The sequence below is a fragment of the Atractosteus spatula genome, chromosome 14 (assembly GCF_055471065.1).
Source record: "Atractosteus spatula isolate fAtrSpa1 chromosome 14, fAtrSpa1.hap1, whole genome shotgun sequence".
NCBI classification, from domain to species: domain Eukaryota; kingdom Metazoa; phylum Chordata; class Actinopteri; order Semionotiformes; family Lepisosteidae; genus Atractosteus; species Atractosteus spatula.
The window spans coordinates 1,069,560-1,097,034 of NC_142719.1; the positions used below are offsets into that span (position 1 = coordinate 1,069,560).

General features: G+C 51.3%; 1 protein-coding gene across 7 annotated transcripts in view; it reads right to left on the minus strand.

The window, feature by feature from the left end:
* col16a1 (collagen, type XVI, alpha 1) overlaps positions 1 to 24,312 on the minus strand; it is a 58,281-nt gene extending 33,969 nt beyond the window's left edge. For 6 of the 7 annotated variants that reach the window (XM_088931752.1, XM_088931751.1, XM_088931754.1 and 3 more), the window contains exons 1-21: positions 24,143 to 24,312; positions 22,141 to 22,268; positions 17,850 to 17,921; positions 16,132 to 16,249; positions 12,695 to 12,818; positions 12,289 to 12,573; positions 12,092 to 12,172; positions 11,568 to 11,705; positions 8,200 to 8,232; positions 6,739 to 6,774; positions 6,348 to 6,374; positions 6,055 to 6,117; positions 5,092 to 5,133; positions 4,819 to 4,863; positions 4,366 to 4,407; positions 4,115 to 4,177; positions 2,771 to 2,815; positions 2,309 to 2,404; positions 1,627 to 1,665; positions 873 to 917; positions 464 to 499 (exon numbers count right to left, since the gene is read on the minus strand). In XM_088931752.1, coding sequence (XP_088787878.1) covers positions 464 to 499; positions 873 to 917; positions 1,627 to 1,665; positions 2,309 to 2,404; positions 2,771 to 2,815; positions 4,115 to 4,177; positions 4,366 to 4,407; positions 4,819 to 4,863; positions 5,092 to 5,133; positions 6,055 to 6,117; positions 6,348 to 6,374; positions 6,739 to 6,774; positions 8,200 to 8,232; positions 11,568 to 11,705; positions 12,092 to 12,172; positions 12,289 to 12,573; positions 12,695 to 12,818; positions 16,132 to 16,249; positions 17,850 to 17,921; positions 22,141 to 22,234 — 1,524 coding nt within the window. In that variant the 5' untranslated portion in view covers positions 22,235 to 22,268; positions 24,143 to 24,312. The remainder of the gene's footprint in view (positions 1 to 463; positions 500 to 872; positions 918 to 1,626; positions 1,666 to 2,308; positions 2,405 to 2,770; positions 2,816 to 4,114; positions 4,178 to 4,365; positions 4,408 to 4,818; positions 4,864 to 5,091; positions 5,134 to 6,054; positions 6,118 to 6,347; positions 6,375 to 6,738; positions 6,775 to 8,199; positions 8,233 to 11,567; positions 11,706 to 12,091; positions 12,173 to 12,288; positions 12,574 to 12,694; positions 12,819 to 16,131; positions 16,250 to 17,849; positions 17,922 to 22,140; positions 22,269 to 24,142) is intronic. The other variant, XM_088931750.1, reaches the window with a different exon arrangement.
* Between the last annotated feature and the right edge of the window lie 3,163 nt (positions 24,313 to 27,475).

A 27,475-nucleotide genomic window follows, 5' to 3' on the forward strand; every position in this document is an offset into this window, starting at 1 on the left:
CACTCAGCCAGCAGCAGGTCCTCTGCCTCCTTCACGCCTCCACCCCTGCATGTCTGAGTAGCCGGACGGGGGAACAGGGCCCAGCTGGGCTACTAACACACGGGTATCAAAGGCTGTTGCTGGAAGAGGTGTTAGTGGGGCCAGCAGGGGGCGCTCACCCTGGGGTCCTTGTGGGTCCTAATGCCCCAGTATAGTGACGGGGACACTATACTGTAAACAGGCGCCGTCCTTTGGATGAGACGTAAAACCGAGGTCCTGAGTAGGGGTGTAACCCCGGAGTCCTGGTCAAATTTCCCATTGGCCTCCTAGTAATCCCCATCTATGAATTGGCTTCATTACTCTGCTCTCCTCCACACTGAGAGATGATGTGTGGTGAGCGTTCTGGTGCACTATGACTGAATGTGCCTCTGAGCAGCCTAGTCCTGTAATAGGAAAGATAAAGAGTGTCTGAGTGAGCCCTTACCTTCTCTCCCTTAGGACCCCCTGGTCCCCTGGGCCCCTGAAGAAAACAAATATTCACAAAATCAGATTTGTGCAACAGCCTACTTCCCTCCCAAAATACAAATACAAATACCTCCCTCACTATTGGCTGGGTGTGACCTTCCCAGCCTTGTCCCCTCCCACTTGCAGAGGACCCATTCTGATTGGTGAGGTTCTGATAAATACGTATATGGTACTTCGGATGAACTCACTGAAATGTTGGAACATGCTACCTGTCTGATTTTACATAACATGAAGTTTCGGGAAGTTTCAATGTCAGAGAAAGATGATCTATGAGACCGAGGTTAGCAGATGACTTGAGGAAGTCACATGGACATGCATGTCAGAAGCGATGTCAGCGATGTTGGGAGCCCATGACCGCGATGACTTACAGGATCCCCAGGCTGACCCTCTTGACCAGGCATCCCAGAATCCCCCTGGAAAAGAAATGCATGACATTACTGCAGAAGGCAAAGAGCTTCTTGACCAGGAGTCTGTTGACTTTACATTATTAACATTGTGTGTAAGGAAGGTTTACAGTACCGACATTTGGAAGTTTTTATTAAAGTCCTATGATTGCAGAACAGTTGCAAAGCTCTGCCCCCACACAGTAGGATCAGCTTTAACCGTGTAAATCTCATTCAAGATCCTCTAATCACTTTGACATTAATGACACAACTCACTGCTTGCCTGATATACAGTAGATCACATTATTTAATTTAATCCTTGATTTAACCAGATGGTCTACTGAAAACAAATTTCTGGCGAGTACGAGCTGAGCTTGCAGGGCATGTGCCTGAGCTATCCTTGCTCAAGGGTACAACAGCAGTGTCCCGTCTGGGATCTGAACTCACAACCCTCCAGTGCAGAACCCTGACCCCTGACCCCTCCTCCTCCCAGCACTGCTCGCCGTTTTTATCAGGTGAGCGAGAGCTGTTCACAGCACCTGAGTGGGGGAGACCAATGCAACCCGACCTGGAAGCACACCCTACAGGTCAGGAAGGAAAGTGTCGTTTCAGCCATCTGAGCCCATCAGAGAGCTGAGGTGCGCGTTGACTAGCAGAGTTTCAGGCGCACAGTCAGCAGGAGGCTTGTCTGCTGTGTAATCTGTAATTTGTGCTTGAAGTGAAGGGCGATCAATCACACCTTGTCTCCTCTCGCTCCGGGAGGCCCTCCAGGGGTGCCCTGTGAAGAAAGCACACTCGCGTCACCGGGAGGAAACGACTTTGTAAACTGTTATTGAAGTGGGACCATTCTTGGCTTCAGAATAAAAAAACAACACATTTTGAAGCTTTAGCTTAAAGAAAAGAGTTGCTGCAGGGTTGTAACTTCAAACAGTCTGCTGACTAGGTAAGCCAGACTTTCCGTTGCACTTTTAATGTACATTTATTCATACCCTGGATGAACTGCATCTGAAAAAGTAGATTTAGCGAAGAAAATGCAGGTGTACACCTAGATATTTGAACACTAAATTAAAAGGTGATAAAAGTGTACGAAAGGGAAGTGGGGAATAAACTTTACAACCTGGCTTCTTTCAAGAAACGGATGAGATCCTGGGATATGCTCTTATTATCCTTCATGAGCAGCAGAAGCACTATTAAAAGGCTACAGGTATACACCAGTCTTCTGCAGGCAGCCTTTCTGTTCATTACTGAGGACTTAAGAACTTTGGTATTCGTGGGGATTAAAACTGTAAAGCTTCATTCTGGAGGGGTTTGAATTAATCCTTAGTTTTTTTGGGGATCTCTGGTTGCAGCTGGGGAGTATTCCCGACAGGTCAGATTCTTACAGTACCTGAAGAAAGAGGTTCATGCCTCATGTCACTCACCGGCGGTCCGGGCACCCCAATTCCAGGCAGCCCTGGGGCACCAGGTGGCCCTGGCTCCCCCACCAGCCCCTCTGGCCCCACAGGCCCCGGCTGACCCTGCAGACAGCAGAGGCGCAGTGAGACAGATGGAGAAGCAGGCGCTCACAGGGGCAGCGGGGCTGCAGGTACAGTAACTGGGGTGAGAGTGTATGAGGAGCTGAGCCAGGCAAGGGACCTCCAGACAGGCACCTCTTCACGGTGTCAGGAGGTCCCGTCTCTGCCAGGGAGCCAAACACACAGCTCCATGACCCTGAAGTGGAAATCTTAATCGAAATCACAGACAGAGAAGGAAATGGACAACAGAAAACGTCAGTCCTGCAAACTCTTGCCCCCGGATATGCATTGACAGTATTTGAATTTGAGAGCCACTGTATTTATTATTGTTGAACTTAAACAGGACATAAACGGGCACCGCAGTCTTACTTTTTGACCTTTGGGACCAACCACGCAGACCTCCCCCGGCCGGCCCTGTGGTGAGGAGAGAGGGCACTGGGATTAGGAACATCAACACCCCTGAACCCCACTGCACACACAAACACCCCTCAGCACCCCTGAACCCCACTGCACACACTCCCTCAGCACCCCTGAACCCTACTGCACACACACACACACACACACACACACACACCACAAACACCCCCCAGCACCCCTGAACCCCACTGCACACACACCCCACTCAGCACCCCTGAACACCACTGCACACACACCCCACTTAGCACCCCTGAACACCACTGCACACACACCCCTCGGCACTCCTGAACCCCAGTGCACCCCCCAGCACCCCAGAACCCCCCACTGCACACACACCCCTCGGCACCCCTGAACCCCACAGCACACACACACACCCCTCGGCACCCCTGAACCCCACAGCACACACACACCCCTCGGCACTGGAAAGTTTCAATGAAGTGCGGAATGAATAACGATATTATGAAGCTAAACCCACTGATCGCTAGACTACTGTGTATTATTCTTTATCAAAGCAGATGCTGTAAATCATTCACATATAATATACTACTAGTGCAAACACAGAAATCAGCTCAAAATGCAGAGAAACTCCCTGATCTACATGTTTTAAAAACTACTTCATTCAGATACATCATCTGAACACAAGCAAAACCACTACAAGGCACAAGAATTTCATTATTTCAGTTTCAGCTGTAACCTTTCCTTTATGGCCAAGTGCTTGAAAAGATTAAACAGCTTCAATCTCCTTTAATAAGCGAACTTTTTTTTATTTGCACAGTCAATGCATTTCCATTGATTTACCGAAGCTCAGCTACTCTGTCTCAATCGATATCGCATCAGGCGGATCCTGCAGTGAGGAGGGCTTCACGCCAGAGCCTGACCTGCAGAGCACTGACAGAGCGACCACAAGCCAGAGGCAGGAGTGCTGCTGCACTTGAGAGCTGGGCTACGCAGAAGAGTCTCAGTGCCTCAGGGCAGGCTTGGAACGAAGCCCACGCCAGGCCCCGATCTGTCCCCCAGAACACAGCACGTGATGATCTAGGAATTAAAGCATCAGTATCCTAAACATTCTTTTGGGCAGTTTCTTCTCTGTTCAACGGAAGATCAATCCTCCATCTGTCCATCTACAGCACCTGTCTGTCCTCCAGTCTCCTGCCTTCTGTTTGGGCCCAGTAGCCCAGAAGCTGCTGTGCTAGCTGTGTGGCGGAGTGGGTACATGCCTCTCCGGGCAGTGGGAAAGGTGCAACATGCCTGAGTGAGATGGGTTGATGAAAAGCAGAGAAAGTCGGGGATACTCACGTCCTTCCCTGGGGTCCCCGCCACACCCTGCTGGCCCCCATCCCCTTTACTGCCTTTCTCCCCCTGAAGCACAGAGGGAATGAGGGAAGAGGAGAGAGATGAGCACGGTCTAGACACATGCCGCGACCCAGCAGTATTCTGACATCCCCAGGGCTTATTAACAGCGAGAGGGGGAGGAATCTGTAACATGCATCTCTTCACATGCAGTATCCAGGTCTTTGTCAAGGCAGAGAGAGAGCCGTGCTGTCTACCTTAGAGCCCTTGAATCCTGGTGCCCCAATCCCAGCAGGACCCTGAGAAACAGTCAAAGAGGAAGAATCTCAGTATGATCCCGGTCTCAGGTCCTGCCCTTCAGCTAACGATCAATGAACACAGAAGGAGAGCGCGACTCCCTGCAACTGCAAAACTGTCTCCTCAGGTCTTGAACCCATGTTCGAGAACAGCTGGCCCGAGCACTCGTATTCACTCCTGGTCCCGGAGGGCCAAGGGGACCCCTAAGGACCTGACTGGAACCATCTGGTCACCTAACTGGCTCGTGACCTGTTTCCAGTTCTGCAATCCGTGAGGTCTAGATGTCCCCTGTGAACCCTGGTGGACTGCAGCCCCCCAGGACCAGGAGTGATGGCGCCGGACCGCCGCTACACCGGGGTGAGGAGAAGAGATTTCTGGGTGTTTCTCAGTGCACAGAGAGCAGGGCGACTCACCACTTCGCCCTTCGCTCCCTTCTCTCCCTTGGGTCCCTCCGAACACTGCAAGAGAAACAGCGGTTACAGCTCACTCCGAGCAGACAAACTACGGCAAGCTGAGCTGTCCATAACGCATTTCAGCCTGCATGTCCACATTGCAGCGAAGGCAGAGAGCACTGCCACACAGGACTGGCAGCAGACCTGCCTTTCCTCGGATGCCCCTATCCCTCACTTTCCAAGGGTATCGAGGACGGACGCATTCAGGAAGAAACAAGGACTGCGTGTACTTACAGAGCCGGAGAAACCAGCCCCGGTTCCCACACAGTCTGCACCCTGATGAGAAAAAGAAAGTAGCAAAATGTCAAAAACAATCTACCCTTTCAGATACAACAACATGCAGGTCATGTAACGTGGAGAAATAATTTAGGTGACTTTAATGTCTGTTTAAAAATCCAAACACATCAGGCATAGTCATAATTAATTCAGTTGTTGTTTCCTCATGTTAGGGTTCAGGTCATAATGATTTTATGTCAAATGTCAAGTTTTTTCAAAGTGCCTTGCAGCCAAAGCAACAAATCAATCCTATGTATTGTAACACTGGGAACAAATGCAGGGAGGCTAGACCAGGAGTGATATGTCATGTGGGACATGGATCTGGTTAAGATTCTAGCAGCTGGATTTTGAACAACAGTAGGGTCTCAAAATCTTTTACAAATTTGCTTATTAGTGTTTCGGTCTGGCTGACGGTATCTTGTGGAGATAAAAGAACACAAGAGAGGTGAAGCTGAGCTGAAGCTTGATAACGGCACCTTTCAAATCAGTGGCGCCACGGGCTAGGATGGAGAGACAAGTCCAGTAGGTAAGTGGGCCTCTCCCTGCCACCTGCCCAAGTACCCACTGTCCAACTCTCAGCATGATTACTCGTTTCTTTTAGTTGATAAATGTTATGTAAATGAAATCAAAGCCAATGCATTAATACTTTCATTATCGTATAAGGGAGGGTTACCTATGTCTTTTATCCACACAGACTGTATACTGTAGTACATTATGTGATGGTATGGGGTGGACTGGGTTGTACGGGAATTTGGCTATTGACTGTTCTCTGCATCAAATCCTGGTGAATGTTGAGACCCTGGTGTACTGAAGCCAGTTGATGATGTCTTTATGACAAGCCTGCACGCAACACACTCAGTGTCACTTGGATACAAAACAGACTATACTTCTGTACTGGAAAATGAGCCCCGTTTCTCGTACCCGTTCTCCTTTCTCTCCTTTTGAGCCGTGAAACCCTGGAGCTCCCCGGTCTCCTTTCTCAGCCTGTAACACAGACACACAGAGCGTCACGGTCACCGTCACCGTCACTGCAGATCAGACAAGCCCCTGGACACACAGGTCTCACTGGTCACAGCCAGGCAGGGGGAAACCATGACAGACAGATACTGTACAACACATCTATAAAACAAATCTTTTGTTTTAGTAAGTCTAGGTATTAGGAGACGAATTAAACATTATTGCTATGTGTGCGGTGCAGCGGCTTTCAGACTGGCCTGGATCCTGTAGGGAGCGCTCTCGTCCTGAAAGAGAGAGAGAGAAAGAGAGTCAGACAGCAGCAGGCAACGGTGCTGGGCAGAGGAACCCCCAGACCAGCACTTCCTCACGCTGCTTTTGGGGACAAGGGTACACTGCAAAAATGGATCTAATTTCTGGCATCATCTTGCATTAACAAGCTTCCATAAGAAAACCAGATAAAGAAGGGCATATTGTAGGCTTTAACTGAAAAGATTTGCTGTATTCTACAGCTAAACAGTACATACTTAATAAAGCAAAAACACTGTGAACAGCTGAACTCTACAATAGATTAAAAGAAGGTTAATTCTTTCACAGAATCGGATCACACTGCCTGCTTCAATCGGAGCAGTGCTGCAGGGCTGTACTCACTCTCTGCTCCTGGCTCACCTGGACACAAGGGGCGCACTGAGGAACAAAACAGAAAACACACCTTTCACTCACATTTCCCAAGACATCCCAAGTCACAAATCTAACACCTCTAGTCAGAACATAGGAACGGTTACAAATCCCATTTAGTTTATTTGATAGCTAGGAGCTAATTAAAACCAAGGATATCATCCAGCTGTTTCTGTATCCTGTTCTGGTATCCTGGTATCCTGTTCCATAATCCCACAGCCCTTTGTGTAAGGAAGAGATTCCTACTCTTGGATCCACTTAGATTCCTCTTGTGTCCTCCGGTTCATGTGTCACGGTTCATTCTAAAGAAGTCCGATGGGTTGACTTTGTCTTTGTCAGGGCCTTTGAAGATTTTGAGTACTTAAATCAAGTCCCCTTGTAGTCTTCTCTGTTCAAGGCTAAAAAGGTTCAGTACTTTGGAGTACTTAAGAGCAAGGCCCTTAACCCCAGCTGCTCCAGGGGTGCTGTACAATGGCTGACACTGCGCTCTGACCCCCAGCTTCTCTCCCTGTCTGAGACAGTCTCCACAGTCTGTGTGTCTGTGGCTCATGGAGAGCAAGCTGAGGTATGTGAAAAAAAGACGAATTCCTAATGCAAGAAATTGTACATGGCTAATAAAGTGATCTGATCTGATTCCAGAGCTTCATGTTAATAGCAGGTGTATTTACAACTTAGGACCAGCAGGTGGGGTTGTAGCACAAGTCAAATTCCATCATCACTGCTGAAAGTTTGAGACGGGGGGAGCAGACCGGCAGATGAGAGGTGAATTATCTGCTATTACTTTGTCTGATTCACTGAAGACAGAGATCAATGGTAGCAGAAGACTCCCTGCAGCAAAAAACTAAAGACAATTCCAATTCTCCATGTGGGAACAGGAACTTCATAATCACTTCTACATATGCATAATTGGTGAAAAGAAAAAAAAATGCAATTAACAAAAAAAAGTTTCAGGCACCCAGAGAGCTTGTGTCAAGTCACACTGGAGCAACCTCAAGCTGTTTTTAGAAAAGACGTTTCTTAAACGAACAGGTTTTCAAGCTCTTGGCTTCTCGGGCATTCTGTGAGTGTCTGGCAGGCTCTCTGCTTGCTCACTGTTTCCTACAAGCTGAACTCATTTTCCTAAAGATCCTCTTAATCACAGCGGTGCAGCAGGAACGTGCCCGGAGGCGTGTGCTTCGCCTCTCCTGCTGCGCTATTTTCTCACGTCTGCCTGTGACGAAGCGCTCCGTTCCCTGACACAGGAGAGCTCGGGCGACTTAGCCATTCAGCTCTCTGAAGGGGGGCTCCTGCACCCCCATTGCTTGAAAGGGGGTTCACACAGGCTTCCCCTGGTTTGCAGAAGGCCAGGAAAATGTGCCAAAAGTATTTGGGATTTTTCCTGGGACAAGCAACCCCTAATGCGGTTTGACCAGCCGGAAGAGTCTTGCCACTTACTTTGTCTGCCGCATCCTGCGTCCCTGATTGAACCTGGGCGACGTCAGAAGGACGAGAAAAGAACACAGCCCACCGTCAGTCCCGCTGTGGCAGAATACTGGCCATCGCAATCTGCAAGAAGCCCGCTGACTACAGACCCCGAGCAATCCAGCACCGGCCACCTCCCCGGTCCACAATCACATCGCCCCACCCCCGAGCGTCCACACCTTCTCTCTAACTAAACTCTCACCCAGGTCAGCTGCCAACTGACCACTGACTGACCAACCAGCTGCTCTGCTCTAGCTACCTTACTGGCCAGTGGGCCGAAACACATTTTCACCCACCTCAGTCGTCTGAGGCAGTCAGAGGGCGAGACAATGAATGAGACAGTGATGGAGGCAATGACTGAGTGAGACAGTGAGGGAGTGAGACAGCAGTGAGAGAGAGAGACAGCGACTGGGGACAATGGGCAGTGAGAGAGACAGCAGGGAGAGAGACAGATGGAGTGAGAACGGAGGAGGCCAGGTGCTCTGGAGAGTCAGGGCAGGCGTGGGCGTGTGTGAGAAGGGGCAGGAGATCTGCTCCTGTTCTCCATGCTGGCCCTGCACTCCAGCACTGCGGAATCCTGGGAGGCAGGGACAGCTCCCACAATGAAGGGCGGAGCCCAGCGCACACGGAGGGGCCTGTTATACCACTCTGGAGCTCCGACCAAGGCACCTGGGAGCGCAGACTGACAGCGGGGCTGACACCAGGCCCACAGCTGGCTCGCATTACGAAATCCACGTCCAGAGGCAGAGAAGAAACACAATGCTCTCCTCGTGCGGTGTGATGTGCGATTAAGTTTCCGGCGTGTGCGCACATGCCTTCCCAGCCCCCGGCCCCTGGCAGGTCACATGGCTGCTGCCAGGGGGCGCGCTCTGGATCTGCTGTGCACGCTTGCAGTGGCATATGGAGCAATGCCAGCTCAGGCTGCAAGCTGGCTCCCTGCCCTGACACCCCCCCCCGCGACCTCTGCGCAGCCCCCCGCGCTGCCAGAGGGCACTGTGCCCTGCGTGCAGGATGGCAACACACATATAACACCTTAACATGCAGACAGCCAGTCTGCCCTGGGTAACCGCTCAGGAAGAGGACAGTCAGTAATTATTTATTAATTAAGGCGCAATGAAGAGCTCATGCAGAAGGCAGGTAACAAAAATGGGAGAAGCAGCTCCGCAATACTGAATCATCAAAGGACTAAAGCACACAGACAGCTAGAAAATCCTCGCTGGTCTGCAAGCACCAGGGGGATCTGTGGCCAGGTCACACCATCGCTGCAACAGAAATCTCTCCGGAACCGGGACAGAAACGGATACTGAGGAGCAGGTATTACACACGCTTCGCCACAGAAAAAATGAATAAACCGGGCATCCACGAATCGAGGGGTGCATGTCATTTTTAAAGTGTTAAAAAGGTGGAGGAAAAGATAATATAAGAACGTTAAAAAGTCCGATTGCTTAACCATTCTGAATTCTCTAAATTCCCTTAGGAATGATTAGGAGATGAAAAGAGAAGAGCATGTTATTTTCAGATTGCAGTACAGTACCTTCATCAAGTGCATGCTACATTAATTACTAGGATGATGAAGATCGTGTTGTCAGTGAGAGGAGCCCTGCAGTCTTCGGTGCTCTGTGAGGGTTAAACTTTGCAGGCGGCTCATGAGAGATTATCATGTGGTTAGTGGTGTGCTGCACATATTGAATGGATTTACATCAGGGCCCGTCTGTCTGCGGATAAACTCTCTCGCAGCGCCGGCCTGCGCTCGCCTCAGCAGCTGCAGGGGAAACAATAGCGCTCATCTGAAGCACAGGAACGCTCCAACAATCCTTCAGCCAGCTCAGAGCCGCAAGTCCCCAGCAGAGCATCAGGGAAAACAGGAAGGAGTGAGTGATGCAGCCCAGAAAACACACAGACAGAGAGCCTCAGATAAAGCAGACAGGGCAAAAGCAAGAAAAAAAACTTCCAAAGGTTTCTGGAAAATGGGGAAAATAAAATCCAGCTCCTGGGGAATTCCTCTTCTGTTTGTCGCAGCTCATTCCCAAAATCCTGCTGCATGCAGATCTGGCAGAGCCAGAGGACTGGGCTGGAAAGACTTGTGTATCGAGTGCTCCAGCCTGGGAAAACAGCACTGCCAGGGCCAGAAATCCCAACCTGGCCACACACCCGGAAAAGGCAAAAAAAGAAAGAGGAACAAGCCGTCCTGGCAGGGAAGCCTTGATGAGAAGGAAAAGGCATTTCTTCCTTTCCGCTGGGAGAGCCCAGCTGGGAGGTCAAGCTGACGTGGGCGCTCCCGAAGGAGCAGAGGAGCTGTCCGAGCAGGAGCTTCGCAGAAAAGACGGGGTACGGGACCCCGCTTCAGGAGGGACAGGTGCACCGGGTGGTCCCCAAACCCTGTCTGGGACAGAGCCGCGCCCATGTACAGGAGTGCCCATCAGCTCCCAGTATTCCCAGTAAGCGTGATCAGTGAATTAAAACCTCATCAGTGCAGCTGTATGAAATACAGGGTCTTTGAGAAGCCACAACACGAAAATGCTTCTAAAACCCTAGGTGCTCCTACATGTTTGGATGTCCTGTATATTAGCGTGTATGTAACGTGTCACATGTAATGTGTCAGTTAGCAGGCGCCACACATGGAAAGCGTGAGAAGCAGGCAGCCGTGAGTGTCGGTTCTGCACGTCCTTACTCACAGTGACAGGTCAGCGCTCACTTTCAGAGACAGCTTTCTCTTCCCCCACTTTACCTGCCGTACCCCCTGTCTGCGCCCCCCTGGCCCCTCGTGCACCCTGACCTGTCCTGCGCCCCCCTCGCCCCTCGTGCACCCTGACCTGTCCTGATCCCCGTCCATCACCCAGGGAATACCTCAGGGGCACAGCATTCCTGACACACCTCCTGAAACTTCCACTGGATCGTTTTCTTTCTTGTTTATGTCAACAGCATTTTTTAATCTAAGCAATTTTTTAAAAACAGTTATTATTCTTACTGAACTTCCTTATTGGATATTTGAGTAAAAAACTATAATCACAGCCCTAAAAATACACCAACATCTGCAGGACTGTTATCTAGGGAGGGCCATTGTACAACCCAATACACCCCACATTCCCACTGCTCCCCCACACCTGCAGCTACACCCCACAGCTCCCCCACACCCGCAACTACACCCCACAGCTCCCCCACACCCGCAACTACACCCCACAGCTCCCCCACACCCGCAGCTACACCCCACAGCTCCCCCACACCTGCAGCTACACCCCACAGCTCCCCCACACCCGCAGCTACACCCCACAGCTCCCTCACACCCGCAGCTACACCCCACTCCCCCAGTGACGCAGCCCCCATGCGCTGCCCAGGCTCACCTGTGTGTCCCCGGGCCCCTCCTCTAGACAGAAGCAGCGTGTGTACACCTTGCCCTCTGGCTGTGGCACCACCTCCACCAGGTTGGACCGCGGGCTGCTCTCTGCGGCACGCCGGCTTTTTGGGGTGTCAGGGGGGCACTGCCAGGGACAGACATGGGGTCACCATACCCACCCTTCAGACGATATCCCCCTTTCTTCCAGCATCTGCAAATCCGCTCCACAGCTGGAGCAATCAAGTCTACAGAAGTTCTAGTGCGGGAGTCGACAATTATCCGGCAACTGCAAGCTGAGAGATGACAACGAGCAGGACTGCAGAAGCACAGCAGTGTGTCTCCCGCAACGGCCACTCACTTGGTCAGCCTGCTCACTGGGGTACAGTCACAGGACCTGCACAGCTGGAGCTCTTGCTGTCCTGCAGCACAGTGCTGGGACACGCCGAGGCTGGGATTGGGGAACGGGAATGGGGAACAGGAATCGGAAGGAAGACTCTTGGTTTCCTGGGACCTGCGTGCAGCACCTCTTACCCGAGCGCCAGGAATCTCACAGCACGCCTCCTGGATGGCCAGGCCAGGGTGACAGTACACCGTCATCTGCTGGATATCAAACTACAGGGAGAGAGTGAGAGAGAGCAAGAGAGGATTCAGGACTACGCCACACACAGCCCTGTCTGTATCCTCTCTACAGCCCAGTGGACACTCAGCTCTCCGACCCCCAGACCCACCTCTGCCGCTGCCCCGTCAGAGGCGCGGATCCCCAGGAGGGTGTGTCCGTGAGGCTCCACCGCCCGCCTGTCATCCAGCGGCTTGGTCTCGATGGAGCTGCAGTCCACGTAGAGGGCGGCGGCGCCGGCCCGGACGCTCAGGGCCACCTTGTGCCAGCGGAAGTTGAAGAGCGAGGCCACGCCCTCACCGCTGAACGTGCAGCCCACAAACCTGTCCCCCTGGTGCTCCCGCGCCCGTGCCCGCAGGGACAGGGTCCGGTCCGGCCCGTTCAGGTCCAGAGAGAGCTGCCCGGAGAGACGGGGTGTGAAGGCAGAGCTGAGAAACGCAGAGAGACAGCGGGACCCCCCCGTGCCCGAAGAGGAGGCTCGCAGCCGTGCCTGTCCTAAGCTCTGCCCCGAGCTGTACCTGCGGGTACCCCTGGGGGTCGGAGATCTGGAAGAGGTAGACGTTTTCTCTCGCTGTCTTCTTCTTCAGCAGCAGAGTGATGACCAGTGTGAACTCCTCCGGCAGTCCACGGGGGAACACCTCTCTGGGGGCAAGAGACACACAATAACCCGTTACACTAGTCTAGTGACAAGTGAACTGCTAATGATAGTGAACTGTTAATGATACACTATTACACTGGTGTACTGGAGACTGAAGGCTAGTGAACTGCTAATGACGGTAAACTACTAATGACGAGCTCGTGAGCTGCTGGTCACATTCTAGTGATCTACTTTTGACTAATAAACTACTAAAGAAGTACTAATGAGCTGCTGGTGACTGACTAGCAAACTACTCAGTGATGTACAGGTATTAGTGAACTACTGGTGACAAATTAGTAAATTATTAGTGCCATACTAGTGATCTACTGGTGACTTACTAAAACCCAAATTATGAACAACTGTAAAAAGACATTGGGGAAAATTAGTGGAGATCCATGCCAAGCCAGGAAAACATGAAACCACACAGATACTGCATGTTTTACCCAAAAGCTTATCTGTTTACATTTAATCTAGACAAGCAACAAGAAACAAGCGTTCAGGAAGACTGGCTTTCAAAGGCACCTCAGCTTGTAGGCTCAGGTAAGAGTCTGTATGTGTGGGACTAGTCTAGGCCTGCAAGGCAGTGATTTATCACGCTGGAGAGCCGGTGCAGAGGAAATGAAGAGCGCAGCTGCCCGGCACAGCCTTCACAGACACAATCCAGTCTAAACAAAGAGCACTTTCCTCTTCGTTGCCCAAGATACACACAGACAGCAAGAGGCCAGAGGGAGTCCTGTTCCAACTTGCTGTGCACAAAAGCTAAAGGGCCAAGCAGAAAACCAAGCAAGAATGATCTCTATCCCCAAACAGGGGAGAAAAGAGCATCGTGGTCAGAGGGGGGCTCACACATTAGAGAGAACTGCTCAGAGAGACAGAGGTTTTATCCCATTTAAACACCGAATTCAGGATAGAAGAACAGTATTTTGGTTTTCTGTGGGTATTCTCTAGTTATTTTTTTTTAAAAAAATGCTCTGCACACATACAGAAACAACAGTGCTTTGAAACAATTACTGTTAAAGGTGCCATATTAAAGTTTATTATTATTGTTATGGGATCTTTCATACTTCAAAATGAATTGCAAAATATACAGATGAAAAAAGCGCAGGGATGACGTGGGCAGGTGTTTTTGTTCTTTGGTGTTAAAATAATTCCGCATTTCTTCCGGTGCTGTATCTGCTGGCCGTCTGCGCGAGGCTGTGATCGAGCACGGCCAGTGATGATGTTTGAATTTGCTGGAGGAGCTGGAGAGAGTGAACTCATTCTTGCTGAATTCCAGTGGGAGACGGAAACTGCAAACGACCGGCTAATTCCTGAATAATGGGTTTGACTGCGAGAGGAAGGGGGAGACGAGGAGAGGGGAGCAGTGGGGGCTCTGTCCCAGTTCCACACGTGGCGCGAAATCTCTGTGACGCACTGACCTCCCTGACTTGTGATAAAACCATTAGGAGACAAACTGCAAATTCTCAGAGCCAAGCTCCTGACCTTCTGGAATATTAAATTAATAGCAGAAGCATTCACTGGAAAAAGAAACAAGATAAAGAAAAGAAAAACTCTGAATACCAGGAGCTCCAGTTTCAGGGAGGAAACCACATGTTGCTCTGGTGAGCAAACTGAGAGGGGGTGTGTGGGCCTGTGTGCGTGTGTGCAAGGAGAGGGACAGGTTCACTGATGAACCTTGCAGAACCTCAGCGCAGCTCCCTCCTCCCTCAGCCGACTGCTCTGCCCTCTGAGCCCCCTCTCCGGTGCGCAGTGCTCGGAGACGTCCTGCGTGCTCCCGAGACGCTGCTCTGCTTATACATCCCTGCTGTCCATCCGGTTCTTAAACTGAAAGTCCCTGCTTCTGTAGCCCTCAAACCCCTCCACTTCCAGTGCTGGAGAGCTGCTTGAGCTCCAGGAAAGGCCTCTGCAGCACCATGCTGACAGAACTCTCTTCTGACCCAGAGCTCCGTCGTCAGGAATTCACTCGACACGGCTGAGGAGGCGAAGGCAGTGGCCATGAACAGGGCAGAAGGATTAATATTTTAAAAATTACACTCATTTAAAAATTAATTTCCAGTCCAGATGTGGTGCTTTTTTGCATATTCAAATCCAGATGTGCAAACTGATACAGCAGCTCTGGAATGGCTTTGATATCCAGCCAGCCCATGAGAGAAACAAGCAAAAATAGAAGAGCTCAGGGCAGACAGCCAACAAGCAGGACACTTGTACTGCATTGAGCAAAGATCACAACTCATCATTGCACTCATTCTAGAAGTTAAGTCAACCAACTGCATCCTCAAAGCCACGTTCATCTGGGTCTTTACCAAAAACAATTAACTTTTAATTTACCTCAAATCAGAAGACAGATGGAGGTATGATGTCTTTTAGTTAGTTCTTTTATTTCTACAGATTGTGTAGCTGGATCACATTTCTGAGGATCGATCTTTAACAGGGTGTTTTGTCAATAACTAATAACTGGGACCACTTTTTTACTTAATTAGGGGGAAAGAGGTAATCATCTACAAATAGCAAGCCATTGCAAACGATCAATAGATTCAATCAGCACGGAGCAGTAAGAGTTATTATAAGGAGAATATAGACCAGGGGGTCAAATCAAAAAGCTCCACTCTTCAGAGGTGTACCATACATCTTTCAGAATCGTAGATTACACATCCATATCAAACACACCAAGTGATTTTATAACACTGATGATTTTTTGTTCGTATTGAAAAGAAATGCAGCAACTGTATTTTTATAGGGAAAACTCCATAAACAGCTGCAGCTTGCTAGACTTTTACCACAACTCCCAGAGCCAGAGACAATGAAGAGAGCAGAACAAGCCTGGAGCAGTTTCTGCCAGAAGCAGTACAGTCCCAGAACTGGCCACTGAATCACAGAAGACAGCAGCCCTTACATACTGCCTCTGCCGATCAAACACTTTCCTACCTTTTACCTCTCTGTAAGCAGACACTGCTGTCTGGTGACTGTGCACTAGAGAGCAGTTAGGCCTGATCAGAGGCAGAGAGAGGCAGTCTTACTCAGTGGGGCTGATCAGAGGCAGAGAGAGGCAGTCTTACTCAGTGGGGCTGATCAGAGGCAGAGAGAGGCAGTCTTACTCAGTGGGGCTGATCAGAGGCAGAGAGAGGCAGTCTTACTAAGTAGGCCGGATCAGAGGCAGTCTTACTCAGTAGGCCAGATCAGAAGCAGTCTTACTCAGTGGGCCGGATCAGAGGCAGTCTTACTCAGTGGGCCGGATCAGAGGCAGAGAGAAGCAGTCTTACTCAGTGGGCCGGATCAGAGGCAGTCTTACTCAGTGGGCCGGATCAGAGGCAGTCTTACTCAGTGGGCCGGATCAGAGGCAGGTTTCCCAGTCTCAGGATGATTGAGCCTCTGGGATTCCGGATCTTCTTCACCTCAGGGGCCTTCAGCAGCGCAAACTTCCTCACCAGATTGAAACCTGACCAGAGAGAGAAGCCAGGGACATCAATCATCTTCTGAAGAGACGCTTTATTGATAACAAGTTCTACTGTATTAATCTCCAGCACAGCTCTGGCCGCTTAGCTCCCTCTTCAGCCTCTGAGCTTCATTAATCTAGTTTGCTGTAAAAGATAAGAGAGGACTCCAGCTCTCTGTGCAGTCTGGTACCTGCTCCATGTGGGCCTGAAATCAATTGTCTATTGACTTTGAGCAGCCTGCTGAAATACAAACACTCAGTAAGGATTTATTCTGACTCAGGACTGGCTCTTCAGAACAATTCTCACATTTTTACTTCCTGAAGTTACTTTGAGCATTTGCAGATTTATCTTTTCACCCCAAATATTTTTCCAAGTTTAATTTTCAGTACTGATTTTTCAAAATTTTGCCTTGACGTTCTTTGAAGACAGCGCCAAAGGAGCAGATGGTACTTTAACAACTACAGTAAGTCGGGAGATAGTCACCAGAAATCAAAAAACACAATTTGAAAAATTTTCCTTTCAGGAGAGTAGGTAACATCTGAAAGGCAGGCCACACTGGGAATGCTGGGTCACATTTCTGAGATGAGTCAAAGCCGTTGAACCCCTGGAAGTACAGGAGGCTGCAGCACAGTGAGCACAATGCCATGGGGGATAGCTGTCTGCCTCTCCGCCCCAGGCTCCTAGCTTTGATGTCAAGATGGGGTGCCTGTCTGTGTGGAGTCTGCATGTTTTCCGCTTTGTCCCAGTCAGTTAGGGTTGGCTGGCATCTCAATAATGGTCCCTTTCAGGGAGGTGGGGGTGGGAGTGGGAGTTCGTCCCCAGTACTGGCCTTGGGGCTGGAGAGGGAGAACCTGATGAGCTCTGTAAGGCGAAGGCCCTCCTGTCACCCGGGGCCTTTCTGACAATGGGATGCTAAATGTGCTCAAGCCTCTTGTGTGCTTGGAATCAACTGCCTGTCAACCTTGAAGAGCTGAGGAACAGCCGGCAAACGTTATCTGCCCGGGGCTCCGGCCCAGGTGTCTGGCAGAGTGCCGCTCTTGTTATACGCATTTACATTCCCTCTGCACCTCTGCATGCACAGTACTGTACACTCAACCCGATTGCTCCCTTGCTCCCTCTAGTATACAGAGTGGAAACTGTCTGTAAGTGACAATTCTGAGAACTGGAGGCTCTTCTTTACACAAAGGGTTGTGGGAAGGAAACAGGCTACCTAGTCTGCATGCCTCTCAGGGTCTCTCAGGGCCAAGGGTCCCTCTTCCGACTGTCCACTGTAGTCAGTCTGCTGGGTAAGTCTACAGTCCTCCCCCCAGACCTCCCCTGTGTGTGGACAGCCAAGCAGTACTAGTGGCTCAGTTATGGCTACCACATATTTATTGTTCAGTCTGTTTCTTGTCTGTACATACAGTACTGTCATTATTCACTGTTTTGTGATGTACTGTCTACATTGAGTGGAGCTGCCTGCTGTACTGTGCCCGTCCCGAGAGAAGGGTGTGAAGAAGACTCCCAGTGGACATGTCCATGTGGCAAACAGACTCCTCTCCCGCCGTCTCTCTGTCTCTCACATGCTGTCCTGTCCACGCAGTGCACACACACTAAGTTCACCTGTGATGTTGCTCTGGAGCTCAGCGGGCCGGAACCTCCAGTCCTCCACCTGCAGCACGGGGCAGCGGGCACCTGGGAAGCCAGCACAGCACTGTCAGGCTCGGGGACGGTGTCAGCGGGTCGCGGTCTGGCACGGGCCTGCAAGCCACACAGGCCAAGCGGACTCGGACCCCAGCGGCCTCCCGAGGGGAGAGAACTCCTCTCCTCTCCCCTAGAGACCACGCTAGTCCATTACTGCAGCCCACTCACATGACTAGGGTAACTGGGGTACAGCACAGCACCCTGTCCTTGGGACACAGCAGCAGGGACCTGAATCCATGAGCTACTACTGGTAATTAACCAGCTGCTGTATCACCCTGCAACTCCCAACTGGCAGCCCACTGACACTCAGCAGTGCGAGCCTGGCCAGTACCTGGACGGGAGACTCCCGGGAAAGCTAAGGCTGCTGCTGGAAGAGGCGTTAGTGGAACCAGTAGGGGGCGCTTGCCCCACAGTCTGTGTGGGTCCTGATGCCCCAGTATCAGGTGACGGGGACATTATACTGTAAAAAGGTGCCGTCCTTTAGATGAGACGCAAAATGAGTCAGGTCCTGACTCTCTGTGTGGTCATTAAAAATCCCAGGGTGTTTCTCAAAAAGAGGGGTGTTACCCCGGCATCCTGGCCAAATTCAATCCCATCATCCAGGTGGGGCTGCACACTGGTGGTGCTGGAGGGGATCCCCATGACCTGGAAAGTGCTGTCAGTGGAGTGTCCAGAAAAGCGCTATACAGTATAAGTGTAATGAATTATTATTATTATAGTTCAGGTGGGTAGCTGCATCAGCATGCGTAGGTTACACTTAAAGAAGGCTCCACAGCCAAAATGTTGTGTTTTCTTTCTTCTCTTTTCAGCAGGGAATAAACCTATTACATGTATTTAATACGCTTTGCGACTCTGAATGCTATTAATTTTTAAAAGGCCAATTCATTTTTGTTTGCAGTCCCATTTTTTTCCTGCAAATACAGTTATAGACCATTCATTATGTAAATAGCTGTTTTTTATAGGATCTTAGTTTCTTAATTTTCCTAACAACAGTAAGTGTGTGCTTGCTGGCACCCTGTTCTCAGCTACAGCTTGGAAGAGGAGTCACACCTGAAGAAGGCTCCACGGCCGAAACGTTGTGCTTTCTTTCTTCTTTTTTCAGCAGGGAATAAACCTTTACTTGCTCCTACTATTATTATGTCCTGCAATTACCCAGCGGCTGGGGGGGTCCCATTCACCTTTCATGGTGTCATTTATTAAGTAGGATATCACAACCTGAGGAAGGGAAAACAAGGGCCCGTCTCTCACACACTTGTGTTTTGGAGTGGCACGCTGCCTGACCGTCAGCTTGGGTCTGCAGATTACAGCCCCGGGGAGGAGCGGCTGTCTGAGAGAAGGGCAGGGCGCTGGACTGGTCAGACCTGCACGGAGCACAGCGGCGGGGTCCTCACACAGCCCCGCCGGCCAGCACAGGACGCAGGGCTCTCCAGAACGAGCCGCTCGAAGAGCAGGAAGGAGCATTCTGTTATTAAGCGGTTTATTCTTCTTAAGAGGCTCCAGTGGGGAGCTGCATTAGTGTGCACTGGCTGCAAAGGAACAGGGAAAGTTTGATTCCACCCTGAAAACTAGAATGAAGAAACACATGGTTTCCGCTGCCAAGCTGTTGAGGTTCAGCTGCTGAAACTTTGTGTTTCTCTCTCTCTTTCAGCGCAGAAGGAAGCTCGACTTGCTTGTTCTTTATTCTCTTTAAAGCTGAAGTGAGCAGGCTCTGCGTTGCTCACCAGCCCTCCACCACACAAACCTACTAGAGCGCTCAGCTTTAAAACACAACAGGGAGCCTCTCCCAGCAGTATGTTAACCACAGCTGCCTCCAGCATGTTTCAGCAATTAATTAAGCAGCGTATAGTTATGTACTGATGATGGCAAGAAGTTGCTTTTGAAAGCTGCCTCAAAATTGTTCAAAAACAATTACACAGTAAACGACAGGAAAGGTGTGCGTCTGCGCTGCTTTCTTTCCCCTTAATGAAATCTGCGACGAGTTTCGCGGCAAGAAAATAAACGATTTTATCACTTCCTATTTGTCAAACTCCACTTTTGCCCGGAGACGAGAATACAAGAGGCTATTCATCCTCGCCACGGAGAAAGACGATCTGGTAACAGCAACGGGAGGAGCATACAAGTGCCAAACCTCAGCATTTAACAGCCTGGCTCCACCGTTCAAAAGCCAAAAACATTTTTGGCCGAAGAGATGGTAAAAATAGGACGGGCTGTACATGACACTTCAGAGGCCTGGTTCTCACCGCTCAATGGGACAAAACGAGGGATTCAGAAACATCCTCCCTTTTGTTGGTCACATTACATCCCAGGAAAGGAGAGACCTGCTGCTTCTACACCCGGGGTCCCCTGCTGCCCACGCCAGACACTCGGGGGTCGGGGGAGAGCAGGAACGCAGGCGTGCTCTCAGCAGCAGGAGCACCGGGATGTGTGACTGAAGGGCTGGAAGGTGACCCCCTATGGTACAGGCAGGAACCACACAGAGGGAGAGGTCACATAGGAGGAAGGGGTTCAGGCTGGAGGGGTCTCTCCTAACGCCCCTGGGAACGAGGGAAGCAGCGAGAGCTCAGGGTACTTGTCACATGTCCCCACTGGTCTTTGTCAGAGTGACTCACTTGGACACACAAGAGGTGCCCAAGTCCTGATGTTTGCTTGGAGGACATCTGAGGCCGCTGGAGCCGAGCGGAACTTGGAACGGCCGACCTGGTGAGCTCCTCAAGCAGAGGATTCCTCCGGGCTCGTCCTGGACAGGCCGACGTCAAGAACACCAGCGCCGCTGCGCTGCTGCGGTACAGGGCCACACGTGGCTCTCTCCTGTCTGCCGCCTGCTGCCCCTGCCCGCTCACGGGGCCCCACAGGGCCGCGCCGCAGATCCACAAGACTCAGGTGCTTTTCATTTCCAGGGGGAAAACGTCACAGCCTGCAGCCCATGTTGAGCTTGAGAACTCGTGAAATTATTAAAAAATCGTTGTGGGGCCATTCCAAATGTACTCTTCACTATAAATGTAGCTGTACTCAGCAGCAGCCTGTCTGTTACAAAGTCGATACGTTTTTGAGCCAATATCCCCTGATAGACACCAGACCCCTCTGAACCCTCAGACGCACCCGCCCTGCCGGTCAGCCCTGGGAACTGTGTGGCAGGAGTGGCTGCAGGAACACACTGGGGTGAAGTCAGGAAACCCACACTTTTCCAGGGCTGCTACTGTAGCATTTCAGAAGGACTGGAGCAGCCTGGGCTCCCAAGTGGAGATGGGGCTGGAATTAGTTAGGGGACGCTGACTCAGTGCAAAATCCTGAAAAGATCTGCGACTGGAGACTCATACTCCTTACTGTGCGCGTGGGTTTGGGAACAGCAGCCACAGAGGCAGGGAAATCCTCTCTTCACATGCAGTCAGACGACGGCGATATTCAGCTCCGAGCCTCCCCCTGCGAGCCAGCGAGGCCGTGACTGAGTCAGTGACTCACTGAGAGAGAATCCCTCCTGCCGGGACTCGCCGCAGCCCCCGCGCATCAGAGCTCGTACAGGAGGTCACGCCAAGCGCGTCTGAAGGGCACCGGGCCAGGCGGCGCACTGGCACTCGTGCGCCTTTGAGGGGCCGCCAGTCCGCAAACCTCACGCCAGCTCTTGGGGTTCCCCACAGGCTCCTCGCAGCCACAGAGCACCCAGATCTCCAAGCAGGGCCTCACTCTCACACGCCTAAGCCCTTCAACACGCTAGCTCCTGACTTCAACTCCTGCATTCAACCAAGGAAAATGTGAGAAAGACTACTGTTCCTCTTTTCTAATCCTGGAAAATCTGTAGTAGACTGAATTTTCCGCCTCTGCTTTTTAAAGACAAGAAAGTCTTTCTTTTCCACATCTTTTGTGAGATCTACACAGCAATATCCTCACTCACCACAGAAACCATTTATCTTCTGAATAACAGACCTTCACCCATTGGTCATGATTACAAATGGAAATAGAAGAGTGTAGCTTGCTCCTGGTTCTCATTTTTTCCCGACAAAAGGAGAAAATCTGGAACTGCTTAAACGTATCTCTTTAAATTCAAAAGAAGTCAGCTGATCGTTCCTGATTGCTGGCCAGCCAGGGTGCGGAGAGCGGAGCTACAACACTGGCAGCAGGACCGCGGGGTGGACGTCCCGCCCGTGAGCACAGCTGGGCCCACTGACCAACAGCTGCACCATCCTCAACAGCAGAAAGAAGAGCAGCGCAGTACCTGTAGCAGAGGACAGCTGGCTTCCTTCACATGACAGCATCATGCTCAGCAGGCAGAGCACGCCTGAGACAACTGCCAGCCAGGTCACCCACATGGTCTCCTCCGTGTGTCAGCCGCACAGCTCCCACCTGCAGGGGTGAGAGAGAGGATGACCGCAGTGCAGGGCTCTTTCAACAACCCCAATCCCACCTGCAGGGGTGAGAGACACAATGACCTGATCCTGACACTCGCTCCTCACCCACACACACACACATTAACAGCTGGAGCTGAAACTCTTAACTGGACCCTGAAAGTGATTCATCAGGCAAATGGGCGTGAACACTGAAAGGCCTTAGATTACAGACTATTACTGGAACGTTGTTCTTAACCTGTTGCGCCGCAGGATTTTGCACATGGCTGCGAGATCAGGGGTTTGCGGGGTTGGCAGTGCGGGCGCCTGTGGCCCGTGAGGAGCCACAGAGAGCACGAGCGCAGAGCTCACGCCCAGCAGCAGTGTCGTGAAGATCCGACATGTGGTCCTCCGGGGGATCGGCCCAGCGGACCGCTGCAGCAGAGACTCCAGGCTCGGGCCGCGGACTGGGTATTCAACAGAGCCCCCTCTCGGCTGGCCGCCGGGAGCAGAGGCACCAGCGTAGAGCACCAGCAGCGCGGGCAGGAAAGGGCTCTGGGCAGCGAGGCGCTCGTCAGACAAAACAACACTTCTGCGTCCCGCGCCGAGCCCGTGGAGTCTGTGCGATCAGGCAGCTTGTCTCCCCTGTGACCTGCAGACCTTTACCTGTTCTTCCTCTGGCGGAGCTCTCAGTTCATTAACGGACGTGATCAGGCTCTTCACCAGCTGGGGGCGGTTCGGTAAATGCTTTGACAGGAGGCAGTGGTACACTAGCATGCATGTGCACCCACCAGAGCACATTTTGTAAGCTCACTTTTTCAGAGAAACAAGCAATAGGTTTATTCCATGCTGACAAGAGAAGAAAGAAAACATAACGTTTCGGCTGTGGAGCCTTCTTCAGGTGTCAGGTTTCAGGTTTTCATGCCCAGGCACACCGGACAAGGACAGCGCCATCTGCTGGAGCTCACCGGGCTCTGCAGGAAAGGGCTGATGAGTTGGCAGTGTTGCACTAGCTCCAGAACTGAGAAGCACATCGGCGTCAAGCACTTACAACTCTCATCACAGACCCCAGCTGTGTCACACATTCTCTCCGTGCCTGTGGAGCAGATATTTTCATTTCCATTTCCCTGAATGCCGAAGTCGCCGAATGTAAAGAAAATTGGACAGACAGCTGTGAGGAGGTTGCACATGCGAAGCGTTGTTGTACCGCACACAACCACAAGAGGGCTCCACAATGCCTACAAAGTTTTGGAAACTTGATTCTTGTAGTCAGGCATGTTATTAACGAGCGTGCAAATTTTGCTTGTGTGCTAGCTTCACGTTTTTAGGGTTTTGCTTTCAGTCAAGTACTAATATTTGTACGTGGCATACGTAACTCCAGAACACAATTTCAGAATGTAATTGCGCATCAACAGCGTCGTAGTTCAGTTTACCTTAACTGTAGCAGCACAATTAAAGAAACACTCTTTGCATTGGGGATCATTTAGTTTTTTTTACATTTACAGTACACGCGAAAAAAGAAACAGATGACAGGCAATTGCACAACTGTAATTACAGCAAAAAACACTGAGCGCACTGCCGCAGGCAGCCGCAGTACATCAGCTTTTGTGATCTAGGTAACAAAGATTTGGTCATTTTTGTTTTTGGAAAGGCTAAGGCTCATAAGAGTATGTTTTCCAACCCCAAACGCTGCAGTCCTGAGGCGAATATTATACAATCGCATCTAACGCCACCAGGAAAAAAACCAGCGCTTTTACACCACAAACACAAGACGTCGATCTGATGTCTAACTGGGCTTCCTTCCATAAAAGCACAAAAGATTCCTGATGCTGCGCGCAAGAACGCTATTCCCGCAAAACTGCCCCCACATGCGATTAAAAAAGACTGTCATACCAATAAACACGGACTAATCCCTGGCCGCACTGGTCCGCATGAACACCAGAAAGTGTGTCAGCCAGCAGAGCGAAGAGTTAACAGGACACATCCACCGTGTTCAGGAATTGTTAAAGTTTTGGCAGAGAGAAGAGAGAGGGAAGGGAGTTCTGCGTCCTCGCCTTGCCCAACTTTTTTCCTCCCTCTGCGCTGTGCAGAAGTCTCTCTCTCTTTCTCTCCCCCCTCTCTTCCTCTCTCGCTGCGCGGCGGCTCGGCGGGGAGACGCGCTGACATCACCTGGACCAGCTCGGGGCGCCGCGGGCATCGCTCTCCGGAAGGGAAACGGAGGGTTTCTTCTTCTGATTTCGTCGAACAGCCGGAACAGCTCTGCTAAGCTGCGGCCGAGCTCGGTTCGGTGAGCTGGGTCAGGATCCAGCTGGACCTCCGTGAGCTGTCGGGTCGCCCGGGGGTCATGTGTGCGCGTGAAGGGGGTCAATGACTCTCTTTCCAGCTGTTTTTTTTTCGGGGTCTACAGCGCCGCTCCGCACACGTTACCTCTTCCAGAAGGGAGAAGTCCAGCCCCGATAAACAGCTGGCGATCGCCGTCTCAGCGAGTCCAGTACATTGCATTGTGAGCCACAGAGCCATCAGTCCCATTAAAACACGGTCTGCTCTGCTAGCCGCAGACATGTCAAACTCCTCTTGTTGTACTTTACTTCTGACAAACATTTAAAAGGCTTGGGTCGGATTTTCCACTGTGGGCAACCTGCCCAGCTAATTCACTAAGAGGACAGGGCAGTTTGCCCACAGAGGGGAAAAATGGATCTGTCCATCCCAATGCAAGCTTGTAAATGACTTTTACTCATTTCAATACCTAAATGTTTTTTATTCAGTCCTTTTTGAGAATAAATGGCCGCTAAAGACACCCTCCTGAAGAAGAAGGCTAATCCCTCCTCTCTCACACGTGCAGGATGCCCAGGAGAGCTTGAGAAGGGGGCTCCCCTGCCCTCAGGGCCACTTCGAAAGGGGAGCGATGTCATCGCCAGCAGACTCCGATCCAGCTGAAACAGCTCGGGCAGAAAGTCAGGGGCGAGCTGCCTCCAGAGAGGGAGCCTTCCTCTGGATTTGTAAGAACAATGTGGCCAGCAGCTATGGCACCCTGCCACTCCCACCTGGCAGCCCAGCACCTGGATGGGAGACTCCTGGGAGAGCTAAGGTTGCTGCTGGAAGAGGTGTTAGAGGGGCCAGTAGGGGGCGCTCTCCCTGCGGTCTGTGTGGGTCCTGATGCCCCAGTATAGCGATCCTGAATCTCTCATTAAAAATCCCAGGGTGTTTCTCGAAAAGTGTAGGTGTGTTACCCTGGTGTCCTGTCCAAATTTCACATTGGCATTTCAATTTTACCACATCTGTGCTCTGGAACTTCCCGTGTGCTTTAAGAAACTTTGTAATCTAGTGGAAGGAAAATCAGCCCCGTCCTCAAACACAGCAACAGAACCCCCCAGCAACACCAGGGCAGCACGAAAATCAACAAAGAAGAGCAACAGGACTGTCCAGCATGAAGAACCTGAGCTCTCTTCTAAATCGACACCAACGACACGTCAGGGCAGTCCAGCTCCAGTCCTGCAGGGCTGCGTGTCTGCAAGCTTGCACCCCAATCCAACTGACTAACAAACTGACTAACAAACTGACTCCTTACTGGTTTAACAGCAGTAACGAGGCACCAGAGGTGAGCCAGACTGGACTGGACTGGATAAAGAAGCATCTGAGAGCACGGGAAAACAATGGAAGATAATGGCTTCTTAGGCAGCAAGTCACCAGAAACGAGCTCTAGAGATTGGAAACAGATTTCCATCTAGGAGGCCGGCCAGGGGATCTAGAGGGTTAACACGACTTGGCTGTGCCCTGCAGCTGGCAGAGGAGCTGTGCTGTGTTGAGGCCACAGAGTGGAAACCGAGCCTCCGCCTCGTCTTTTCCATCTGTCACGGCGAATGGACTTGAGCAGCGCCGCTCCCGGAGAAGAGGAGCCCCCAGACGAGCGCAGGGGCGTGAGGGGGCAGGAGGGCAAGGGTCTGTTTGAGTCACTCCTGCTGGGTCAGCCGGGTTCTGGTGGGGTTTCGAGGTGGAAGCGGAGCAGCGCACAGCGGAGCATCAGGAACACACGCGGAGGGAGTGTGGATTCTGGGCCGGCCTGCGAACACCAGCCAGGCAGTTTACCGCAGTAAACAGAACGAAGGGCTGGAAAGCACAGGCCTTGGAGAGAGAAGCTGCTGGGTTGGGCCTGTGGTTCTGGTTCTGCGAGTTCTGGTGCTGTTCATCTCGGGGAAGCGGGCAACACAGTGAGGCAAACGCATAACACACTCCAGACGGAGGCCAAACAAGAAGAGGCCATTCAGCCCTTAGAACTTGAGTGGATCTGAGGATCTCATCAAGCCTTTCCCTGGAAGTAGCCGGAGTCTCGGTTTCAACCACAGGGCTGGGTGGCTTGTTCCAAACTTCTGCCACCCTTTGTGTAAAGAGCTGCAGCGCTACCATTGCAATTTCTACGCGAAGGGCAGTATGAAACAGAGCGGAAAGGGGAAAAAAGGAAACAAAGACGAGCGATTTGCAGCTGGAATCCCTTCAAAGACGTAGGGCAGCGAAGTGACGTTTCCAGAAGACAAGGGCCTCTTGAGGAGTGCGCCCCGCTCCGCGCCTGTGCCAGGGGGGCCTGGCGCGTGCTCGTCCAGCAGGAAGAACGGGTGGAAAGGAATGTGTAACATAAATGTTAACATTCGATTTTGTTTCTTTTCCCTCCTCTTTTCTTTTCTGGATTCGCCAAAAAACACAGCGTCTGGGAAGAGGCTGCCAACGCACGACTTCACGCGCTCGAAAGAGAAATCTGTCTGAAAAGAGGAATCTGTTGTGCCTTCTCCCACCTTGGAACTAAAATCGGTGGAAAGTTTAGAAAAGAAAGTGTGCGGAGTCTGGTGATGCGTCACCCCAGAGCTGCAGACAGCGCTGCTGGTGTGTGTGTGGAGCTCTGCACCCCAGGGAGAGTTCGGGGGCGCTCCCTCCGAATTCAGTTCAGAAGTGCTGGCTGATTCAAGGAAGTGCAAACATCCTACAGGCAGGGATTAAGGGATTACTGTACGTTTCTGAACTGCGACACTTCACCCACGCAGGCAGTGTCTGGTGTAGAAGCGGACACGACGCTGGCGTCACGGACTGGGGGGAGCACCAGCGAAGCCCTGTGAACCCGCTGGAGAAAGGGGAACGTCGCTGCCATCCATGTGAGAAGGGAGAAAAAGGAATTCAGATGTTGTTTCCCTCACACTTCTCTCCCTCTGGCATGACACAGCAAAATAATGCCCAGTA